General features: G+C 37.6%; 1 protein-coding gene across 8 annotated transcripts in view; it reads right to left on the reverse strand.

The window, feature by feature from the left end:
- MAPKAP1 (MAPK associated protein 1) overlaps positions 1 to 24,901 on the reverse strand; it is a 142,580-nt gene that overhangs the window by 59,558 nt on the left and 58,121 nt on the right. For all 8 annotated transcript variants that reach the window (XR_006275981.1, XR_006275983.1, XR_006275982.1 and 5 more), the window contains 3 exons: positions 24,036 to 24,208; positions 17,386 to 17,562; positions 4,812 to 4,921 (listed from right to left, as the gene is read on the reverse strand). Coding sequence is in view for 4 of the 8 variants with exons in the window: in XM_043498597.1 (XP_043354532.1) it covers positions 4,812 to 4,921; positions 17,386 to 17,562; positions 24,036 to 24,208 (460 nt within the window). In the remaining 4 variants the exon portion in view is untranslated. The remainder of the gene's footprint in view (positions 1 to 4,811; positions 4,922 to 17,385; positions 17,563 to 24,035; positions 24,209 to 24,901) is intronic.

The following is a 24,901-nucleotide window of genomic DNA, read 5'->3' on the forward strand; positions in this document are numbered from 1 at the left end:
TTGGATGCATCATTAAAACGGCTGCTCTACAGGAATTACAAACCTACCCAAATCATATCAGTGGAGATTTTGAAATACTTTTTGGTGTTTTAAAACACTCCTTAGTAATTTACTTTTCATCTTATATAATCTGATTAAGTGAATTTTTCTATAGTCAGCTAAGTAAGCTAAAAAAAATCAATACAGTTTTTCAATTAATCTTCGGAATGGTCTACATACAAACTTGAACTGAAATAATTAAATCTGTTTTTATTCAAACCTTTTGCTATTTTGGTGCAAATCTATGTGTGGACACTTATTTTGAAACAAAAATGTCCCATCTCAATTTTGTTTGAATCGGTGAATTAAAATGGAGTTAGTTATTCCACTGCAAGTTTGTGCATAGACCAGCCCTTAGCTATCTGGCTGAAAAATAAATTAGACCAATGGTCCCCAAACTGTAGGGTGTGCCTGGGGTGCACAGCCGGGCCTGGGCCAGCCCCCACAGGGAGCAGGGAGGGAGCGCCATCCAGCCCCACTCTGCTCCCAGCCCAGCTCGAGCTCCAGCTCCGCTCCACCCCCAGCCCAGCTCTGCTCTCATTCCCTCTCTGCCCACAGGCCAGCTCCACCCCCCATCTCCAGTTCAGTGCCTATCTCTACCTTCAGCTCTTCTGCTGAGCCAACTGTGCAGCAAGGGAGGGGGTCTGGGGGGCGCACACAGATTCCATTACTGGTAAGAGGCTGCACAACAGGAAGAGTCTGGGCAGCACCAAACTAGAACTATGTTAAGGAACAAAAGTTTTCAACTATTTTTCTAGTCTTGGACCCATGTTTAAATAAATCTAGAGAAAGAGCTGTGAACATGAGAAACTTGAGATTGGAGAGGAGGACTGTGCTGGTTTCTAAACTGGACAGGTGGCTGTTCTGATCGCTAAATTCTTTGGCGTTTTCCCTCTATGCTTAAATGAAAAATATTAAGGAAACTCTACTGGGTGCTTTGTAATTCTTCAATACACAACTTTCTCAACAGGAAGGCCCAGAACAGCCTAATGTGATGAAATGAAAGAGTGGCATACTGAGATGTGAAAGATACAGTTGAAGCCCTAAATCCATATTACATGGGCTGTGTGTCTCTCAAAACAGGCCTGAGTTGTTGTTGTTTACTATTAAATTTGTCAATACCTTCATTTAGTCAGACAAAAGTGCGCATTTGGATTAGACTGCAACATCTTTGGGTCAGGGGTAGTCCTCTGTTTTGTCAAATGCCTAGCACATTGGGTGCTATAAAATAAATCATCAGAAGTGAAAAAAAAAAAAAGGTTGGTTTTTCTTCTTTTAAAATAAACCCATACACTGAGTCAATGTATGTATTTTTCCTAATTTTATTGTGGTTAGGAGCTATCCCTTTCTCTGAAAAGACTGCACACAGCTTTTATTTCTTTTACTAAAGCACATTTTTATAAAGACTTTAGAAAGGCCACCACTTAGTCACCATACTCTGTCTTCTCATGCAAGTATTTTCATAACAGCTATATTTTGATGAATGACAGATTTTCGAAAGATCTATTCCATTAAAATGTTTTTCCATTTCTTTCAGATTATTTTCCATGAAATAAAGGTCATTACCCACATACATATCCATTTATTGACCCATGTTTTCCTACACTAAAATATCTCTCAATTAAATTGGAGGCCAAAGTCTTATTCAGCTTTAGTCTCATTAACAAATGTAATTTTAAATAAATGTGTTCATAACATTTTTGTAGATGTGATTCATCTAACGTATACTTTTGTGTTAATATCAGTGCATATATTAAAAGAGAACTTTCATAAAGCTGAAATCTGAGCTACCATTTGTCACTGCAAACTCTATCTGTCATTATCAACCTCATGCTTCAGGAGGTTGGTAAAGGTTCGTAGTGGCAAGGCTGGTAATGGTATTTTTAAACAAAAGTCAAAAATGGAGCAGCTCAGAAGGTCATTGATTCACAGAGGTGAGCTAGGCAGAGAGATTTTCATGAACTAATGCATTAACCCCTTACTGCCCACCTGCACATTACAGATTAATAACTACAGCTAACAAAATCCAGGAATATTTGTACTAAATGGCTAATGAAAGGGTTCATCAAATTACCAAGAGAAACCAAAAAACCAAAGAAAACTAATTCAGGGGCTGTACTTATCTCTGCTATCATTGGAATGTCCACTTCTTGGTCACATTACAACTGTTCATCAATCTCTCCCCCACCTGAAACATGCCACCAAACTTTTCACAAATGCAGGATGATTTGAAATGTCATGCAAATCAGTAATAAGATGGAAAGTTACAGAGAAACTTTTTATAAGGAAGTTAAAAATGAGTTAAGCCTTAGCACTAAATTGATAAACTGAGTACAGACTGTGAAGACTGCACTGTAGGTCTGTATGCAAACAGAAAACAAAGAAAAGTTCACCAGGAGTTTTATGAAATAATTGGAATACTATAAATCAAAGTTTTAGATAAATTTTCTTGGCAATATTTCAAAAAGTAAAAATCTTTTTAAAATAAGGGATTAAATGGAAAGGAGCTGTTTGTTGAACCAGAGGGGATATTCTTTTCCTAAATTAAATTCTATCACTAACTTTTACTGAAAACTGAGACATCACAATCTAGTCTTTAAGAATGCACTCTGTATTAGGGTGATTTTAATACAGGATAGATACATAATGACATGTTAAAAATATATCACAAATTTTGCTTATTTATGGAGCTCAAACACTATATAAGAGAGAGAATGAGTATCTCATTCATGAAGTTTACAATCTTAGGCTTTGATTCTGGAAACACTTAACTAAATTGTATTGATGTCAGTGGGACTATTTATGTGATTAAAATTTAGCATGTACGTAAGTATATCCAGAATCAGGGCCTATTTTAGATAGGACAGCTGACAAACAAACATACTGGATGATGAGGTGTGCCAGTCACATGGATAAAAGTTGTATTAAAAAAATGCACATTCAAACTATTTCATATGTACTTCCCAAGCCTCAGAAATGTAAATACACCTTTAATATACTTATTTCAGAACAGTATATTATTTTGCAATATATGCAAGTAAGCAGGTATAAGGTTTACAACAGTTTATGTGCAGGGATATCATGACAACAGAATCAATGTCTTAGAGGAAGGAAAAAACTCCCTTTCTACCACTACTGAACATAAGTAGCAAAATTAAAGAAAACACAGATTTCAAACAGAAAAAAGGAGCAGCATTTAACACACATGGTAGGGCAGCAACTTAAAAATTAAGCTAGCCATCCTCCCATCAGGAGAGAAATTTGACCCCCAGGAAATACATAAAAGTCACCCAAAAAGTGAACAAAAGAGATGTTTTGGGAAAAAAAAAAACCAAAAAAAAAAAAAAACCAGACCACCATTCATCGCAGCTAACGACTTGTTCATTATGAGTGATGATGGATAAAGACTTCTCACGCTGAGATGAAATCAAGATTTATATGCATTGTTTCCTCTCCCAACTTGTGGGAAGATCATCATCATTTAATTCTATCTCTGCGGCCAGTGATGGGCATCCAGAGAGCTGGTTATCAAACGGCGCAGTCAGCTGGCAAAAGCAGAAACGTGCAGTTGGCACATCTGGACCAAGCCGCCATAGCTGAGGGTGAACAATGACTCCTGGCAAGCGGCCAAATTGCTTGCAGAAGCTAGCAGGTCTCATCTACAACAGCCCCTACCAGCATCTCTCTCTCTCTCTCTCTCTCTCTCTCTCTCTCTCTCTCTCTCTCTCTTTTTTACGAGAATCAGATTTTCAATTGCTCTCCTCTGCCATTTTTTACAGCTCTTATCGTTCCCTTGGAATATGGCCTTGAGACAGCTCATCCGTGTCCTTCGCTGTGCTATCTCTTCTAACTTTTATTAAAACTTCAGCTTTCATCTGAAGATAGCTAATTAAATCCATGACAGATTATATACGCGTTTAAAAGAACAGCATCAAACTACTTTTTCTAAACAGAAAAGGGTTTATTTTATTATCACATACTTAAAACTAAGGGTTATATAAGGAGGTTTCATTCATTTACAAAGACAAGATACTTATCTCTACCTAGTATATAGATAGGTTTATATTAAAGTTCTCTGTGGCGTGACAAGACTCAGTGCAATTTCTCACAATAATTATTTCTTGCTGGACAGATTTCTCAGCCTTGTACTTTTAAAATATCTCTACTAATATGTATGTGAATGTATCCTGATAATCATGAAAAGCATTGCTTTGCAATACAGTGAGTATTACATATTTTCTACTGTTTTAATGTCAATATGTCTAAGCTATTTGTAAGGGCAACAATATTTTGATAGTATTGCAGGAAGTCAGTTATTCTGTTATTTCTACCCAAGTTATAATCTGCTGTATTTTTTTAGAATTTGTTTTAAAAATCACATTAAATACCTGGTTCTGACATAAATGTAAAGTATATAAACTCTAACAAGCAAAGGCATGATCATGTTTCCAGTTCATTTCAGGCTATCAGTGATTGGTGTTTAATGCAAGTGGCTTTGTCATAATAAACAAACATTACTGATACTGACTCTATGGCTTTGCAGGAAACATCATACAATTCTCCCACTGTCAGTGTTTTTCAGTAGTATCTGAAAAGCTTTTTTTCTGTACCCACCTGTGAACAGAGAAGCTTTGGAGCTGTGCTGAAAATCACAATACCAACTGAACAAAAATTAGCATTTTGCATGACAGTCAAAAGAAATAGTTTTAAAGGGGGGAAAAAGTTACTTATTGCAAAACATCTCTTTACAGAGAGAAAAATAGGTATCCCACCTGAACACCTCTGTGATCCCTTCCTCCGCTTTAAGGCCTTTTGTAAGATATCCTTCATGGTGACCTTCATACTGTCCACCTGAATAAGTGAGAATCCATGAGCAGCATTTCTGCAAGACACACACATACACACACACACACACACACACATACACACACCTTATTACAAAACATATGACAGTTTATTGCAATCCTCACTGCACATAAGTGTAGTGAGCAAAAGATCTACTGGGTATACCAATTAACTAAACAGAAAGATTAACACTTGTGACATGAAGAGAGGAGTTAAGCAAGCTCTGATGAGCAAGTCAGGGACAACAAAGGAGAAAAGTGATAAAGCTCAGGGTATGCTGCAAAGGTTTTCCTAATTTATCATCTTCATTTCAGATCACTTTGTGTTTGTCCTTAAAAAAGGAAAGTGAGCAAATATACAAGCAGAACTCCTTTATTTCTCATTATTAGTAAAGTGTGCTAGGTGCTTCGCAGAATACACAAGAAGAACCGGCCCCTACCCCAAACAGCTTGCAATCTCATTTTCATACATGATGCAATCAAGGTGCAACGAAATAGTAAGGAGGGAAAAACTAGGGCACAGCATTATATTCAGTAAAATAAATGGCTTTGCTGAGCATTGTGGCATACATCTGGAAGAGAGATGTTAATGAAAACAGGTTAGTTGGTCTGGCCCTCAGCTCAGGAAGGCATTTTGTGCAGGGACGAAGTCTGGTAATTGGCCTCGAGATGGTCTTAGGAGAAATGGACAAATGGGGTACTGAGAGTGCTATCACTGGTGAAGTGGAGAAGATGATGATGTAATGAGAGGTGCCTGGCTGATCAGTCAGTACATTTTGCCCATTGGACCTTGCAATCAATCTCTGTTCATGTCAGCAGATGTCACTGAAGGAAATTTCAGAGATGTTAGGCACACATAGGGAAAGGGCTGCACTGTGAGGAAGAAATTGTATTTCACAAGGCAATTTAGACAGGAGGAGGCGGAGCTCTCTGTGGCTACTTCAATATTTTAATCAGGAAACAAAATTCTAGATGAACAGCATGGCTGGAATATTTTAAAATTAACAGGCAGTCAACAACAATCCAATCAATACACTTACATCATTATAAACAGGACCAAACTGAATGTTATGGGATGAGCCTAACTCTGGGAAGTTTACTTCAGATTACTGTATCAGACCTATCCCTGGGAAATATCCTAGAAGGATCACTGACAACTTGAATTTGTCACGTTATTTCTCAACCACAACCATCAGCTGCACTATTAGTGCCATCAATAATGGTGTGAGCATGCACAAAATTGTAATGAGATAGATTCCTCAATTTTGGAATCCACATACACTGGTCTTACAACAAACATAACATGTGGCCAACCACTGTCTCCTTTCCCACCTGACCCTACAAGCATGGGGTGGAGGTAGGGAAATACAGCCATTACACAGAAATTAACATATCAGATTAGATCAGCAGGCTATCTAGACCAGTACCAGATACTGCAGAGGAGGAGCAAGAAACCCTATAGTGGATAATTATGGGATAACCTACCAATTCAAGGGAAGTTCTTCCTAAATCAAGGCAGTTATTGGATGGCTTATGCACTGAAGCATGTGGGTTTATATCCATTATACATTAGATAAAATTTAAAAATTGCTTCTGTGAACATTCTCATTATTCATATAAAATGTCTAAGTCTCTTAGAAAAGGAGTACTTGTGGCACCTTAGAGACTAACAAATTTATTAAAGCATAAGCTTTCGTGAGCTACAGCTCACTTCATCGGATGCATTTTGCGAATACAGACTAACACGGCTGCTACTCTGAAATAAGTCTCTTTTGAATCCTACAAGGCTCTTGGCCTCAGTGAAGCCCTGTGGCAATGAGTTTCAGAATTGTGTGTTATGTAAAACTATTTCCTTTTAATTGCCTCCCAATTTCATTTTCCTTTCTTCTTGTTCTGGTGTTATGAGACAGTGTAAACAGGAGAGTTACATTTACCTTCTATGTACCATTCATTATTTTATAGAACTATCCTCTCTAAACTAAACATTCCTATCTTTTCAATCTATCCTCTTTTCATGCCTCTTCAAGTTTGTTTGTTACCCTTCTATATGTGCTGTATATTTTTGAGATGGAGTGATCAGAACTGAACACAGTGCTCAAAATGAGGGAGTACAACTGATTTCCGTAATGACATCTGAAAATTTTCAGTCTTAAAACAGCCAGACATTTTGTTTGCTTTTTTGATTGCTGCCACACACTGAGCAGATTTCATAGTAGCAGCCGTGTTAGTCTGTATTCACAAAAAGAAAAGGAGTACTTGTGGCACCTTAGAGACTAACAAATTTATTAGAGCATAAGCTTTCGTGAGGTACAGCTCACTTCATCGGATGCATTTGGTGGAAAAAAAACAAAAAAAAAAACACCATATTTCCCAGGGATAGGTCTGATACAGTAATCTGAAGTAAACTTCTTCCCAGAGTTAGGCTCATCCCATAACATTCAGTTTGGTCCTGTTTATAATGATGTAAGTGTATTGATTGGATTGTTGTTGACTGCCTGTTAATTTTAAAATATTCCAGCCATGCTGTTCATCTAGAAATTTTTTTTTTTCCACCAAATGCATCCGATGAAGTGAGCTGTAGCTCACGAAAGCTTATGCTCTAATAAATTTGTTAGTCTCTAAGGTGCCACAAGTACTCCTTTTCTTTTTACACTGAGCAGAGGTTTTCACTAAATTCAGAACCCTGCAATGCACGACTAGTTCAAACTATTCCTTTCAATGCACATTACAATTGTCCACACTAAATTTTACCTGCCATCATGCAGCCCATTCAGCTAGTTCTGTTAGATCCCTTGAGTTCCTTACATTTTTCTCTAGTCTTGACTTATCTACAGAGGAAAGCTTTGTGGTTTTTCTGGTTAAAAGCCGGCATATGGAATCACTGTATGTGCCAAAAGACTACAGTTCTAGTCATGGAAACTCTTCTTTCCTTTACATTTCTAAGTTATCTGACATGTGCTACTGATGTGTCGCAGGAGGATTCTGGAGAACATTTTAAAGCATCAAGGCTGATGAACACCCAACACTCACTAATATGGTCAAACAGGAACATGACCAACCTTGTGGACTTAAAAAATTATTTAAATGTATTTTCTCACAAGCAAACTAAGGCCTTCAACCTAAGCTAAGAATAAGTCAAGCTGCCTGCTGGGAGTGAAGCAAACAATGGCAACTGAGCACTGATGACCTAATTTGGGTTAGCTAATACTAAGACATCTCTGGAACTCCCCTAAATGGAAAACAGACTTTTAATTCTGGTCACTTCAGCCGTTAAAAAGGAAAAGCTGTTGTTGATCCTGCTCGTGTTTCAGTCCATTTTGACTTGGTCAAGCCTTTCCTATTGAGCAGTTGGCCTGAAAACTGTTACACTAATTTTACTGAACAGTCTATTACTAAATCATGGCTGAACCACAGCCATTCTTTGCCTCAGAAGCTGGATTCCATCCCAGAACAATCTTTAAAAGTTTATTTTACTGATCAAAGCAAAAAAAGAGAAACCTCTATGTTTTACTATATTTAGTGAGCTATTCAGTAAGTGAGACCTTGGCAAGAGAAATGAAATGTAAAGTGTACCCCACATTTGTAAACTTTTGGATATTTGCTATGGAATAATGCCAAAGATGTTTGAAATGCCAATCAGAGTTCAGACTTACTAGTATTTTCTTGCTTTGTTTTAGTTAAATAAAAGAAGAACATTGCTCTTCTCTGACAATACACAGCAGAATCTCAGTACCACATGGTAGTACACAGTAAAACCACTAATCTGCAATGAGAGTAGATCTGGACACAGAACAATGAGATTCTGCTGTCATCTCGGGGCAAGGCCAGTGTGTGACGCCATGTTTCCCATGCACCAATGGGAGAGAGCAGCATGACACCTCCTGCCCTTTCCCCTGGCACTCTATAATGCTATGGAACTATGCTATCACTTACACTTGGCTGGTGGTGCTGGGGCTCATTCCTATCACCAGCACTCAGTAGCCTGCAAACTTTGACAATCCATATTGACCTTCCCTTTCATTAGTGCAGAGTAGTGAGGTGCTACTGTGGTGGAAAATGCATTTCAAAGGTTACTTTCCAGGTTCTCAGGCATTTCCTATATTGGTACCATACATCAAGTGTCCTCATTACAAGCTATACCCTATCCAGCATAGGTTTAAGTAGGTTTTCAAATTACACACATTTTAACCTAGCCACTGTTGTGTGATACTATTATTTTAAGCCAATGGATTTATCTTTAGCTGCTAGAAAACATCGGACTGACAAAGAGAGACTATTCTATCAATTAAAAGTACCTTTAGAAAAAAGAGCATCAAAGAAATTCCTTAGCCTGTATTTTTCTGTCATTTTACGAAAACATACCTGGGTGACAAGGTTAAATCAAGCAAAGGAAATCCCTGGCACTTATCATCCACAAGCATTACTGATAAATTGTGCAGTGGAGGAATAAAGGATTACCTTCTGTATTTTTTCATTACACTTTTCTTTTGTTACAGAATACATAAATCCATTGTGGCACAATGTAATATGTATCATCGTGCTACACCTGTGGACGTTTCATAACGGCTGCCATGTCTGTGCAGTCAGGAATGATAAGTGAACCACCCGTGAATGTTAATGATAGTGATCATTCTGAGGTAACTTGGCTTTCCATCTTCCTTTACAGCCTTAGCGCTGAAGCCAGGGTGGCAAGGTTCAGGAGAGGAAAATGAAAACAAGAGAAAAGGCAAAAGCTTCAAAGCTCGGAATGTTGATTTTTGGGGGAAGAAGCGGGGGATTTATATAGTATCTTAGTCTTGGGCTCAGTTTAGATAAATAAATTAACAGTTAAAAAAAGAGGAAAGGCTTCTGTCATCAACATTAAGCGCAAACTTTTTCATGCACTGTCTGTGTTTTTCTCTCATGTGGAAACAACTTTTGTTCTATTCTGAGGTGGAACCTATAGCACTTACAGGCTTTCTGCAGAAAATCACTGAGATGGTTGAAAATGATTGGTTATGACTAATAATGTTTTCCATCTGAAGAGTGTGAAATCAAACTTGATGCTAAAAATCCTAGTTGATGCACTGTCCTTAACTTAAGATGGGTAATTTTTTAGATAGGGTGCACAATAATGTGAATCATGATGACTGTGTCAGCCCACATTTTTAGCTCTGTCTCTGAAATGCCTTGCATTTGTGGCTCTAAAGTAAGCCTCATATTACTTTTGTGTGCTTTTAGGTTTGATTGCCATACTGTGATAATACTTTAAGTTAACCTTTATATATTTGCATTTTCATAGAATCATAGAATCATAGAATCATAGAATATCAGGGTTGGAAGGGACCCCAGAAGGTCATCTAGTCCAACCCCCTGCTCAAAGCAGGACCAAGTCCCAGTTAAATCATCCATTTTATATACACATGATAAAATATGTTTTGTAAGTTATATGTACAGGTATGAAAACAAAGGATAGGACTATTGGGAGGAAGTTTCCATAACCTCTGAATTGCATTCATAAATGCACCACAAGGAAGACTTCCTATGATTTCATTGTTTCTAATCTGAATCTCTCAGGTATAAAGCTAGTGTAACTTTGGGGGGTGGGTGGGTGGGAATCCATAATGATCAAAGCAATTTGAACAAAACAGGAACATAAAGCGTGCTCCAGGCTAGAGGCCTTGTATGCCAAATTTCATCTAGGAGCCAAATGGCAGCAGAATCACCAACTCCTGAACAATGCCATTAGTCACAGATGTCAAGCTGTGACAATAAAATTTTCAGGAAGAAGAAAATCCTAATGGGTAGTATCAGAATTACTTTAAATAACTTTGTCTCATTTAAAGTAAGTCTTTCAGGTATTACTTCATCAGCTAACAAAGTTCACATTTATATGAATCCAGTGCTTTGTTTGACTCAACCTGACAAATTCAAATTGACATCAAAGCTGATTGTTTGAGAATGCAGTGTTTGACACTGGACATAGTATCCCTTTCCATAACAGACATTTTCTAAAATCATAACTTGCTAGACTAATGGGCAGTTAGAAGCCACTTTTCCTTGTGTAACTTTGCCAGAGTCCTTGGAACTTGCCAAATTCGGTCATGCCTGCTTAGCTTGCTCAACTGATTGTGCCAGAAAAGAAAATAAGACACAGATGTATTTGAGCTCTTTCAGATGCCAGTAAGAGAGACAGCTAATGGCTTCATTTCCACCCTCCCCTACCAGCTGGGCACAGGTGGGGGCATAATGAGGTCCCTCTCCCTAATCAAACTCAATTATTTACTACTCTATATAACCGCAAAGACATTTACATTCAGCTAAGAACATAAAACACACCATGGGCTACTTCCAACCACTGCCACTGGGTATTTATAACAAACTCAAGTGGCTAAGAGTTTGCCTTGGCAAGGAGTTTAAGGGTATAAAGTTCTGCAAACTGTTTCTGCTCAAATATGTCCTGCTGAAATGGGGTCCCAGGTGAAGTTCCATAATTGTCAGTTCAGTGAACTGCATAACAGCTGAGAATGTATTCAACATACAATATGGGCAAGATCTTGAAATCAAATGCCATGTTTCTCAGAAGCATCAAGTTTTTTCACCAGTAAGTGATACAGTATTAATAAACATTACAAGTCACTAGCCTGACATAGTAGCATCTGAGAATACTTTAAGGTGAGGAGAGAGAGACAAAACAAAAGAATATAATTATATGCATTACAACAGTAGTAAAGGAAAAAGATGTAGAATCTAAACTAAATCCCTTTAAAAATAGGAAGTATAAGCAATTTTACAAATCATTACCACACACACCAAAAATACAAAATTAACTATCTCAAAAATAATCCTTGCACTTTTTGTTTACAGAAATATTACTCGATTATAGTCATCAAATTTTGATCATCTTTTCCGTCTTAAATTAGATTTCTCTAGGGTAATTTGTCAACCAAATTCTTGTCCAACTAAGTAACACCCAGACATTTTGCTTATTGGAAAAGTTGTTAGCAAAGATTGATAGCAATTACTGATTTTGTTTTATTTCCTGTTAGTCCAGAAGCCGTCTCTATTAAAGTTAGCTTTCTGTGTAAAACAAGTTCCTAAGCCATCAAGAGACACTAACAGTTCACTGGCAGATTCTGGTAACATGGAAGGGTTGGCAATTAAAGATGGTTTTGATTTAATAAAAAGGTCTCTTTAGTAACCACTTTAGTAACTCAATAACTCTCCCAGCCTTTAAAACTCTCTGCAGTTCATTTATTTTACAGTTAAGAGTATTTGTAATGGCCAGAAAAGAACTTTTCTTATTATTTATAGGTCGATCCCAAACCCCAGTCAGTAGTGGGTACAGATTTCTAGAGAGTTCAGGTTTTTTTTTTTTTTTTTTTTAAATTAATCCATAGGAAGCTGGCAATACCTACATTTCTAGAGTTTTCTTGTTCAAATGAAGACCCAGTGCTAGGATGTATTGGAGTATCTCCTAACTGCTACTGCTTTCAATTGATTGGTTTCATTACACCATATAAAATTTGGAGCAGCTGATCCACCTTGCTTAATTGGTCTACCTAATATCCTAGGAAAAACATTACTTTGGAGTGTGGTTAGTCTCCCTGAGCAAGCAGTATTTATTATCATTGGATCTGAGTGTGTCCCCAAGATCTGTATGCTGAGCTCAACCTTTGTACACTGATCTCCCCCTCTCCCTCCTGGGGCAGGGTGGGCATAAAAGTCAGTTGCCTGCACTGCACTTTCCCCTACTCCCAGGACCCTGTGGCATTCAAAAGCCATGCAGACAAGTGGCCTGGGTTAGCAAATCCGTACTGAGTTGAGATGGGGAGGATGCTCATGGTCCTCCAAGCTACCACCTTTCCTGCAGAGCCCACTCTGGGGTAGGAATTTTCCTGAAGAGGGGTCCCTAGGACAGCCATGGTTAGAGGCCATCTACTAGCAGGAGTGGGGATGCCAGGGGCACAGAGCTACTGTTGAGACAGAGGCATCCAGGGACCCTGCAGCTTGGGGCAGGCCCCAACATTCATTTTGCAGTGGGGAAGGGTGTCAGCTACACCCCATCCCCATTAGAAAGATTAGGGAGCAGGGAGTGGACAAAAAAATCACTAATCAAAAAAATATACATTTTATTTTTATTTTTTTTTAATTTACACATTGCTAGTTATTTACCTTCTTCCCTTTTTATAGTCTTTAATTACTAGCAGATTTTTTTTGTATTTGTTTCTTTAATTTCCAAATTGTTAGTAAAATCTGAAATTTTATATAGATTTAGTTTATAATAAGTTTCACATTTAAAATGCTCATCTTACTGAAAGAGACAAGTCCAGGGCCCTCAATAACATCCTTACTGTGAGAACAACAAACCTCAAACAGAGCTGATAAATGAATAGCCTGTGTGTATTTGCAACCCCCTTGCAAATACACTGAAGTTCCACAAGTCATTTTAAACCATTTGACCAAGCTATGGTCCTTCCTCAGAGAGTGCAGTTCTAAGTCAATGGGCAACGTGGTCTTAAATCACCTAGGTGCTTTTAAAAAACCCACCCTCAGGTGCTTAAATATGGATTTAGGAGCCTACCTTTAGGTGTCTATTTTTGAAAAGTTTGGCCTATGGGTTTAAAAGACTTCTCAGTAACTTTGTTAATGCGCTGAAAGCTTAGATAACATTTCATTGTTAACACCAAAGCAGGTTTGTTGTGGAAGGGTGACGACTTTGACGCTTAGATAAATTTTAATAAAAATAAAAATTTTAGCCCTTGATCCTGAAAACACTTAAGCACACGAGTAGTCCCATTGAAATAATGTTACATCCCCTGCTTAAGTGTTTGCAGCAGATCAGGGGTTTAATTGAATGTTTTGTTTTTTGCCTGTAGCAGTTTTGTAAAATTCAAATAAGATACCCTCCCTGTAGTTGCATTTAAAAAACAATTTAATTAGAACTTTTAATCTAAAGTTGCAATAGTACATAATTTCAAATTAGTTTTACAAAGTCTCAACATGACTGAAATAAGAAGTTTAAAAAAATCAAGTGATTTAAATTATTTAAATTAAACTTTAATTTAATTCAGCCATTGATTTAAATCGCCTTGATTTAAAATCGCTCTACCATGCTGGGGAGGAACTCCACGAGGGGCTCCTCTGGGATAGTTCCTCCCCCTTAGCACCCCAGTGAGTTTTACTGAAAGATGATCCAGCCCATTATTATTGGTTATGTACTGACAATGTGCTTATTAAGCTAGCAATTACAAATCTGATGTGGTTTAAACATGACTGTAGTTCTTTACTGAATTTTAAAGACATCAAATTTAATGAATTTTACATTTTAAAACCTGTGCTTACTATATATTTCTGCAGGTACAAAACTTATTCTGGTTCCATTTCAAGAGACAGACATTGTAGAGTGCAAATGCACATATTTGATTTATCTGACCTTTTAAATCTTAAAGCAGGCAATGAGTGACTTCCATCTTTTATTTCTTATTTCTGTCATTTTAGACAGACAAAACTGTTATTCTCTCCAGACAGTAACTATTGCCATAAAAGAAATTAAGTGAGATTTACAAATTCTAAATTATGCAGACTGCATATATTCCATTTCTATGGACAATGACAATCTGGACAATGAAAATGGTTGCAATTACCACAGAATGAAAAGAAATAACGCAGTTGCTTCTCTAAGACTCAAGCTAATGAACAGTCCACTAATTTACCCCCACATCAGCTCTGGCTTTTCTTTCACTGTACTCTAGTACTCCCACACTTCAGGTGCTGGAATACTACAACACTTCAAAGCAATGCACATTTAACAGATGAGATTTCTGAAAGTTCACTTAAGACTTTATTTGTTCAAAGGGACACTATCAACTTCAAAAGTCACATCTGAAGCTGAGAAGTTTGTACCTAGTGACACCTCACCCCCAACATTAGAGGAAAATATTTGTTAATGTTTTTCATTTTATTTCTTTAGGCATTTGACAACACTTTGTCAACAGCTAATATCGCTGTTCTGTTGATTAGCCAGTTGCACTTCCTGTGAACTTCTATACAACTACATTGATAGGAGCTAACAAATATGTTCTCCCAAACAACTCGCAAGAGTGTTTTTAATCAGTAACAGCAGCAGCAGAGCTGAAATCAAAGCGGTACTATGCATGTGCACCCACAGAGAGGAAGGGAGGAATATTTTGAACATGTTTGGTATTGTTGCTCTTGAGCCTGCTGAAAAGACCACCTCAACATCAGCAACGGAGCCAAAAAAAGGTATACAATTTTTGTTTAAAGTATGTTCTGAAAAAAAGATTCAGGACATGCTATTTAAAGGATGCTTTGTCAGAAAATTAAATCAAATATTTAAGATGACCATATCCTTTCAAACGTACTCCAGCACTTTATGCAAGTGTGTGGAAGCTGAAACGAAGAGGAAATGAAGCAATCTTTCACATCTTATTACAAGGTCCATTATTGTTTTGGCCTATTTCTTATTTTGCACAGTTCCACATCACACAAATGAGCCATGCAAAAGAATTCTTTTCTTTGCTGTGGACTTAGCAGAATGCTTAGCCTCTAGTGAGTGGATGGCTGTGACACACAGGATATTTTATGTGAAAGCTAGAGCCACTCCCTTACAGGTGAGACACCCTGCCCACAGCTCTGGAGTGGAGAGTTACCCTATCACTTTAGAAGAATAAACTTGACTTCTTTCATTCTTTTCATGGATACTTCCCTGAACTAGTCAATAAGGCTATAAACCTTCTCTCTTTCAAATCCCTCCCAGACCTCTGAAGCAATGCCTACAAGAAATCAGCCAACCACTGAAGATTAGGTCAAGCATACAATTAAAAAACCAGCAATACTTATGTGACTCAAAACCATCAAGCGGAGTGCATGGTTAGACTGCGTATTCATGTGATCTTATTACTGTTACCCTCTTTCTCTCTCCCCTGGTTCCTCCTATTGTTTGGCATCCTCACTTGTCACGCCTTGCCTTGTATTAGATTGCAAGCTCTTTGAGCCAGGAACCATTCCTTCCTATATGTTTGTATGGTGCCCAACGTGATAAGCACTTGTCCTGAGTGGGATCTCTATGTACTATTGCATTACAATTTGCTTTGGATTACTTTGTCCCTCCTCTTGGTCGTTCAGAGGCCACCTTTACCTTTCAGAATGCTATTCTTTTATGAAAGTCACTTTGGCATTGGAAAGATGACAAGGAAGCAAGAAAATCCTCTGCTCTTCACTGTTCTATACTACTATACAATATGATTAACACTTAGATGTCTCCCTTAGAGGCAGCTGTTGAATCACTACAGCCTCTCAATGATACGGCTAACATACTACTCTGCCGTAAGTAATTGGACATACAGGTAACAAACAAGGTTTGACTATGAGTCCAGGGGAGCCCACCTCTCCCACCAAAGCAAAGTACCAGGGAGGGCAAACTGAGCTGTCTCTCAATGGACATCACAGCTGCATGCAGCCTAATGAAACAGTCTGGGCAGAATAAGGGACTTTGGCTCCACTGGAGGAGTCAATATGAGGTTAATGCATGGGTTTCTGAGAAAGCTCTTTGGGGTAGGAATCTTCATACCTGTCAGCAAGGCACAGAGCACACAGTTGGGATTATACCAAAAAGTAATCATAACTACATAATACATCTTATTTGCATTTGGGATAACACATAACTGGAAGCATCTGTATGTTTGTGAATAGGGGCCAAACACCAATATTTTACGGAATAAAGCACTTCCAATATTAAGGAAAAATCTTTTATCACTTTCTTCCTGAAGGACCCAAACATCCGCAAACAAAATTTGTGTCTCCTTTACGTAGGGCTTATGATACTAATTGATGCTGTAATGACTGACCTGCATTTTACACCAAACATACAACAGCTACGATGCACAGTGTTGAACAGTGTTAAGTTATTTCTTTCTGCACTGAGTAAAAATTCCATGCATAACAGAGCTGGAAATAATTGTATCATTTAGGTGCTAGGCCAAAGTTGAAGTGCCTCCAGAAGCTTGGTTCTCTTACAACTACTGTATGATGACAGTGTATTATTTAATTTGCAATTCAAAATATATTACATTTTCAGTTATAAAATAAATTACTTTTCGCAAAGGAGTGGTGTGCACAGACTGAACTCAATATTATAAACTCAAAAATGTGAAAATCCCCCAATATTTATTAGTAGCAGAGGCACAAAAGAGTCCAACACCTTGTATGTGATTCATACTGAGTGGCTTATTTTTCTCTGCAGTTTTAGAACCAGAAAGATATTGTCTTTTGGATTTTAGCCATTATGAGAAAAGGTAATACTGAAGGCCTGAACTGCATTTCTTTTTTGCATAACCTGTACAGGATTGTGTATTCTACTTATGAAGATTCTCAAATACACCTGAAATCTGAGTTTTACAAAGTTCAAATGCTGCAGAGCAGAGCAGAGCAGAAAAGAAGTGTTTCCTAGACTCTATGCTCAGATGTTAAGATAATTTAGAAAGCTGTTGTCAATACTCACATTCGAACAAAGAGTGACTGTTTAGCTGCCAGCCCGGGAGAAGAATACTTTTCAACCAATGCTAGAGTGCTGAAGCCAAATTTATGAATGGGTTCATTGGAATCCAAGGGTGGAAAGTCAGTGTCAACCTCACCATCGTCCTCAGCAATATGGAGACAGTAGGCATTGACATTGTCACTGAAACAAACAAAGAGCAAGTTTATTTTGGGAAGCTACATAGCCAGCTAAATTCTATGGTCCAGTGTCAATTGCTGAATGCTGTTTAGAATAAGCCAGCAGACTTCTGTGGTGTAGAAATCAAAACACTTTAAATACACTATTTACAATATTTATAAACAGCTTCAAGCCTCAAAACCTTTAGTAGCATAATTATGTGATAAAGCAGTAATAAAAAAATATCCAAATAAGGCAGAACAGCTTCACATTAACTCATTTGTATGCAAAATAATGACAGACCAGCAATTAAAATATTCCTAAATCTGTAGAAGTTATATGACTTGACAAAGTGTCAGTAATATTTCTTCCATTTGTGAAAACATATTTTATTAGGTGACAGTTACATTTTTAGAATGAAATCTGAACGAGCAATGTCTATGTTCTTCTGTTTTAGATCTAGTAACTGAAAAAACTCTTACCTATAAAAACGTACTCATATGGTGCAGTATGGACACACATGTAATCAGTGCAACAAAAATACGTTAAGGGAATATCTACATGAAAAGTCAAGGATTTGTGTTCAATGTAAACTATTATTATGGTGGAAAGCAAACTACAAAAACACCTTTTAAGTCCTATACAGCCCAATCAATGAAAGTAGTTAACATTATTATGCATTAATGCCTGAAATAAATACACACAAGTTCTCAGGCATATGCTGGGGTGGCGGTTTGGGGGGGAGAAGAGCGCTAAACCAGTTTCTTTCCACAGGCTAGAATCACAGAGATCTAGCTCTATATACACAAAACATAATAATATTGGCTCATGATCATATTTATCATATTAAAATTTAAACACTAACACTTATATTGTTCAGTTCTAATATTTTTTATTTATTTTTTTAACTGCAAGTCGTCCAGCGTTCAGTCTTATTCTAGAGGCATGTAGTATAGCCTCAGTGTTCACATGGCAGTATGTTTCTAAACTCTTCAGTTTAAATTTGGAGATTTAATTGCATGATTGATGCTTAAATTAATTAATTGAAAAGTATATGCTAATTGTTTAATTGGTCGCTTGATCTATATAGATCATTTTTTGAATTAAATGAGTTGATTTACAAAGTTTATTGATTGGATGTGACAATGAGTTATTTCGCTGACTACCTGATTTGCAATTTTCTCAACTAATTCACAAACCTTTGGTTGCAACTGTGCTTACTGAGAGCGCTTACTCCAGGTGATCTATATACATACTGTCATGTCTAAGATATTTATTATAGAAAATAGGTAATAATGACACATTAATATCAATGTAAACTGTAAATTTGCTGAATGGATGGCTAACAATCTAGCAATGTTTGTCACTATAAATTTTGTAAATTCTGTAATGTTGTAAAAAAATTTTATGAGCCTCTCAACTGTTATGAAGAACTTATACATTGTTGTAGAACTAATTTTAAACTTCTTCAAGAACACAGCAGTAAACTTTAGGAAAATTGATCAAAGGTAGGACTGGCAACAGAATTTAGAAATATACAGGACTATCTATCTAGACAGAATTGTATTTCTATTAACATACTATAGTGTAGCTCTGCACACTCACTATCCTCCTTTTAATAAAGCTAATAAAAAATCAGCCCCTCCCCACCCCTCATTCCATGACACATTCCAGTGTGAAAGCCCACCTGGCACTAATCTTTGTACTATATTGTTCTGAGCCATTCCTGTCTCTGCCCTTAGACTGCTAGCCCTTCTGAGGCAGGAACTATTTGTTTGGCACAACTCTCCTAATGTACATACGTTTATGGCTCTGTATAAACAACATTAAAATGTCTGTTTTGTACTTGCCACATGTGCATAATTCCCATTAAAGCTAGGGGGAGATACAGGCATGCATCAGACCACCACACTCAGTATGGTCTGAGAGAGATCCCAAAGTGCCAAAAACATAATCATCAATGCTGAAATGCTGTTCTCAATCCACGTGTCCTACTCTCCTGCAAGTACATGACATCTGTCACGTGCCATAAACTGACCGTGCTTCAGATGTCCCCAAATAGCAAACAAAGATTTTTGAGGAATAATATAGGTTCAGACCCAACTCTGAAATCTTCTTATTTTTAGAAGCTAAGTCAGAATTTCATTAGTTGTACACATTTGCGTTTGTTTTTAAAAAAAAGGAAATCTTACTGTCAGTGAAAAAGGATAAGCAAAATATAAATGAAATTATAGCGCTGGAGGTTACTTTGGAGCAAATATTTTATCACATACATATTAAGTTGCAGAAAAATTTAGTCTACTGTACCACGTGTATATACACTTGCTATTGCTTCAGAGCTAATACACTGTTCCTGATGAGCCGGTATTAACACATGATATTAGCATAAAATAGATTAGGTTCTAACAATTATTAGTGAAGCTGTATATTATATTTCGTAAGTACACTGCTGTGGGTAACCTATGGAAAAAACAAGTCTAGTTGGTACAAATTTTACACATTTTTAATCCAGCATGTAAATTCATGTACACTGTGATAAGATTAAACCCCAAATTTCAGCTAAATGTATCTGAAAATGTTGAAGGTCCTCAAAATCTGAGTTTATTGTAGACAGAATGAAGAATTAACTGCAGTGAGTACCAAATTATAGGTTTTTAAAAATCTAAAACAAATAAATCTGTGGTTCTGAAATTTTTTGTACCCCCATTTTTATTTCCACATGCTTTTTGAAGACAGAATCAGCAGAACATATCTGGTTAGCAACAGAATGGTCCAGTGGGTTATGATTCTGAAGTTCATATATAGAAGAGGCCAGAGACAGGGTTGCTAACACTGTCAAGTTTTTCCCATATCAAGAGACACTGAACAGAGACAAAACTACCAAATGGCAGGCAAAACTGGATACAGCACATCCTCAGATCTGTCAACTACAGCTCACTTATTGTGGATTATTAGGTCTACATTTTAGGATAAAGAAACTGACAGCAAAATATTGTTCTCCTGAAGGTGGGGGCTGCAGTTTCACAATTAATAGGTTTGCACGCTCTTCATTCTTCTATCCTAGTTTGATTAGCAGGTATGCCTATTTTCTGTATTTTTATACAAGATTACAAATTAGTATAACCCACACAACTTTTAATGCTTTCTTCAAATTGATATTCACTCTCTTCCCTTTATCTGTAAAATGACTAGCTCTAGAGCAAACAAAATGAAAGGGAGAATATCCACACTGAAAAACACAGTTTCATTGTTTCCTCACTGGTCTCTGTAACCAATGGCTGCCTTGTAGGGGCAGAAACTGTCTTTTTTTCCTGTGCGCCTGGCACAACGGGGTCTTGGTCCATGACTAGAGCTCATAAGTGCTACGATAATATAAGTGACAATAAAATAAATGATAATATCTACAAAACCTTAGTTATATGCATTCCCTCATTTAGAGATTAATTCTGTATAGCAACAGAGTTAAACTGACCCTTGCTGATGGACAGGCATTGAGCTGCTCTGACAAAATGAATCAAAGAAAAATGAGAACAAAGAAAAATACTTAAAAATCATATTGAAATGTTGAGACTTTGCCCTTTCCCTGAACCCCCAAGTCCAGGTTCTGATGTACTACATGGAGAGTGGGTTCCAATGTCCCCCAGCTTTCCCACTAATACTATTCTCCTTGCAGTGGGATCTGGTGGCATTTGACAGCATTCCTGCCCAAGCTCATTCCTAGTCAGCGATCACACCCCAAGACAGACACGGACATTCACCTCCTCCCACTGGTCCAACAGAGTTGAAGTTTGACTACTTCCAGGACACAAGCCTTTTTCTGAGGACACTGGTATTTTATTTTAATTTTATGGGATACTTTTTACTTGCTGACATTGGTCAATATGATGCGTAATGTGTTCTTAAAAAGATACTTTGATACTGGTTGCATCTCGCACGTTTAAAATACAGTAATACACAACAATCACCTTCTTGATCAACAAATATTTTAACAAATAGAAAATGGCAATTAACACTGGCAAGTGAAATGGCAGTGTCTACAATTATTTCTACACTTCTTCACCAGTGTCAGAACACTGAAATCTTTAATACATCAAAGACCTGAATATCACATCTGTTCATTCAAAAGAGCTGTAAGGAACAACTGAGCCAAATCAACAACCTCCATGAAACTATCTGGGAGAAGGTCCACTTCCCTATGCTGCTCTCTCTCTACAATACAGAAGGCAGCCAATAATCAAGGATCCAAAATAAAAGCATCTGAATGTAAATCCAAATAACCTTTCTCTCTCTCTCTCTCTCTCACCCCCTCACCTACTGTCGTGTCCCTCCAATTGTGCTAGAATTGGAGGAAAGCCCAAAGAGTTCTCATCCTACCTCTGAACAAATAAACAGAGGACTCATGAATACAAACCCATTCCTGAAAAATGGTAGCAAGGGCAACATTTCCAAGAAATATGCCAGGACCAAGGAACAGACTTGGAACTTTGACTTACTAACAAAATAAAAGAAAAGGAGTACTTGTGGCACCTTAGAGACTAACAAATTATAGTCTCTAAAGTGCCACAAGTACTCCTTTTCTTTTTGCGAATACAGACTAACATGGCTGCTACTCTGAAGCCTAACAAATAGAAACATCTACTATACTCTGTTATACTACTTTTGTACCAGAGATGGTTCTGTTACAGTATATAATCATTTCATCCTTTGTTATGCAGCAAATACTGGGAAAGTATTTTTCCAGACTTTACAGTGTCATTTTAAAATAATGAAAGATGTCCAGATTAAAAGCTATGAAGTACCTATTTCACTGAACTCATATGACCTATCATCAAAACATTACCTTTACCAATAAATAAATTAAATAAATAAATAAATAATACAACAGGAAATATTCTAAGACAGCACACATTCTATTTTTCAGCCTAAGAAATTTAGGGGCAGCCTCCCCTTCCCTTCATGCCTCCCACCCCAAGCAAAGGATATGCAAGGATTATAGCAAATACTGAAAAATCCATTGATAGAGTGAAGCTGTAAAGAATTTCTAAGAACAACAGTATCTGTTGATCTCTTATTGCACAGGTGACTCAGGCCAAGTTCTAGTAATAAGTATAAGGGCCTAGTGCACAATACAGTGATTTCTCAATTAAAGAATAAAGCATTATTCAGTTTCAAATAAAATTGAATTTTTATGATTACTTTGGCATTTTTGCCAACATATTCAGCTTCATTTTAGTGGTGTCTTTGAACACTTACACAGAAGGATGGGGGCAGGGAGGGTGTCTTAGAACTTAACTGCATTTAACCCCATAGTTGTCAATTCTTTATAAACACTGAAAAAATGACATTCACAAACACATTGGTCTAGTTTGTCTATTCAATACTAAGGACTACATTAAAAGAACATTACATTTGTAAAGTTACACATTCAAAAGATCAGATTACATACACAAGCTTAACTCTGATCTCTTTTGCATACGGATGCAGCGTGATTTAGTAATCGTTTATATCAGGGGTGGCTAACCTGAGCCTGAGAAGGAGCCAGAATTTACCAATGTATGTTGCCAAACAGCCACAGTAATACATCAGCAGCCCCCAATCAGCTCCCCTCCCCCACCCACCGTGCCTCCTGCAAACCAGCAGCCTCGCCAATCAGTGCCTCCCCCTCCCTCCCCGCACCAACTGATCAGCTGTTTCGTGGCATGCAGAAGACTCTGGGGGAGGAGCGAGGGCATGGGAAGGGATGGAGTGGGAGCAGGGCCTGTGGCAGAGCCAGGGGTTAAGCAGTGAACACCCCCCGCCACATTCAAAAGTTGGCGCCTATAGCTTCGGCCCCGGTCTTGGTGCCTGTACAAGGATCCGCATATTAACTTCTGAAGAGCCGCATATGGCTCCGGAGCTACAGGCTGGCCGCCCCTGGTTTATGTGGCAGCATGCTATATCTCAAACACATCACTAAAACAGCATTCCAAGATACTCAGCATGCCATTTTAGTTATGCCATCCTGTTACTACTCTATAGGTAGAGTTGGGCAGGGAGTAGGGAAAGATATTCAGATATTGACCAACTCTTGCCACCACTGTCAAAATCAGAAGGCTTACAGATCATTTCTAGATTTTATTTGATGCACCTCTGTTTGATCCTCGGTCATTAAGAAGTGGTTCAAAAACTAAGTCAGACATAAAAATAAAACACCTACCAATGATGCCGACAGTGGTGCGATTTATCTTAATATTACATAGACTGTTTTAAAATTATGATTCATTTGTACTTCCCTGGATTCATATGTTTATCATTATCTAGTACCCAACAGTTTAAATTAAAGAGAAATAGATATAGATGTGTGTGTTTTGCTCACAAAGAAATATTGATAACTATGTAGGTGGTTCCTGTAAGACTTATTTATAAAAATATTGACATGGAAATCCATTTCAAATTATGCAAAAACATCTGTAGAGGAGAAAACCAGAGATCAAGTAGTAGTAAAGAAAGAACAGTACTTTAGTTTGGGTTCCCGTCCTTCACTCGTGTATTGCCAGCATATTAGTCCAATCAGGTCATGCACCTTGGCATTTGCTATCGTCACAACTGTCATTGGCAGCAGTTTGTCTTGGCTTGTGTGCAATGGGAGGTAGACATCAATTTTTTTGGTTGCAGTTGTACCAATATGACCCTGTTGAAAAAACATTTTATTAAAATACATAAGTGACACAGTAAAACAGAGACAAAACAAAAGCTTGTGTAGGTTAGATTCTTGTGTATGCAAATTGGTTGAAACTATATTAAAGAACACGATTATTAGACACATAGATGAACACGATATTTTGAAGAAGAGTTAGCATGGCTTTTGTAAAGGGAAATCATGCCTCACCAATCTATCAAAATTCTTTGACAGGGTCAACAACATGTGGACAAGGGTGATCCAGGGGATATAGTGTGGTTGGACTTTCAGAAAGCCTTTGACAAGGTCCCTTACCAAAGCCTCTTAAGCTAAGTAGGCAGCCATGGGATAAGAGGGAAGATAATCTCATGGATTAGTAACTGGTTAAAAGATAAGAAAAAAAAAGTGTAGGAATAAATGGTCAATTTTCACAGTGGAGGGGGTCCCCAAGGATCTGTACTGGGACCAGTGCTGTTCAACTTATTGATAATGCTCTGTAAAAAGAGGTAAACAATGAAGTGGCAAAGTTTGCAGACAGTACAACTACAAAGCTGACTGGGAAGAGTTACAAAGGGGTCTCACAAAACTGGGTGACTGGCCAACAAAATGGCAGATGAAATTCAATGTTGATAAATACAGAGTAATGCACATTGGAAAACAATCTCCACTATACATACAAAATGATGGGGTCTAAATCACCCCTCA

This window comes from Dermochelys coriacea, chromosome 16 (assembly GCF_009764565.3).
Source record: "Dermochelys coriacea isolate rDerCor1 chromosome 16, rDerCor1.pri.v4, whole genome shotgun sequence".
Classification (NCBI taxonomy): Eukaryota; Metazoa; Chordata; order Testudines; family Dermochelyidae; genus Dermochelys; species Dermochelys coriacea.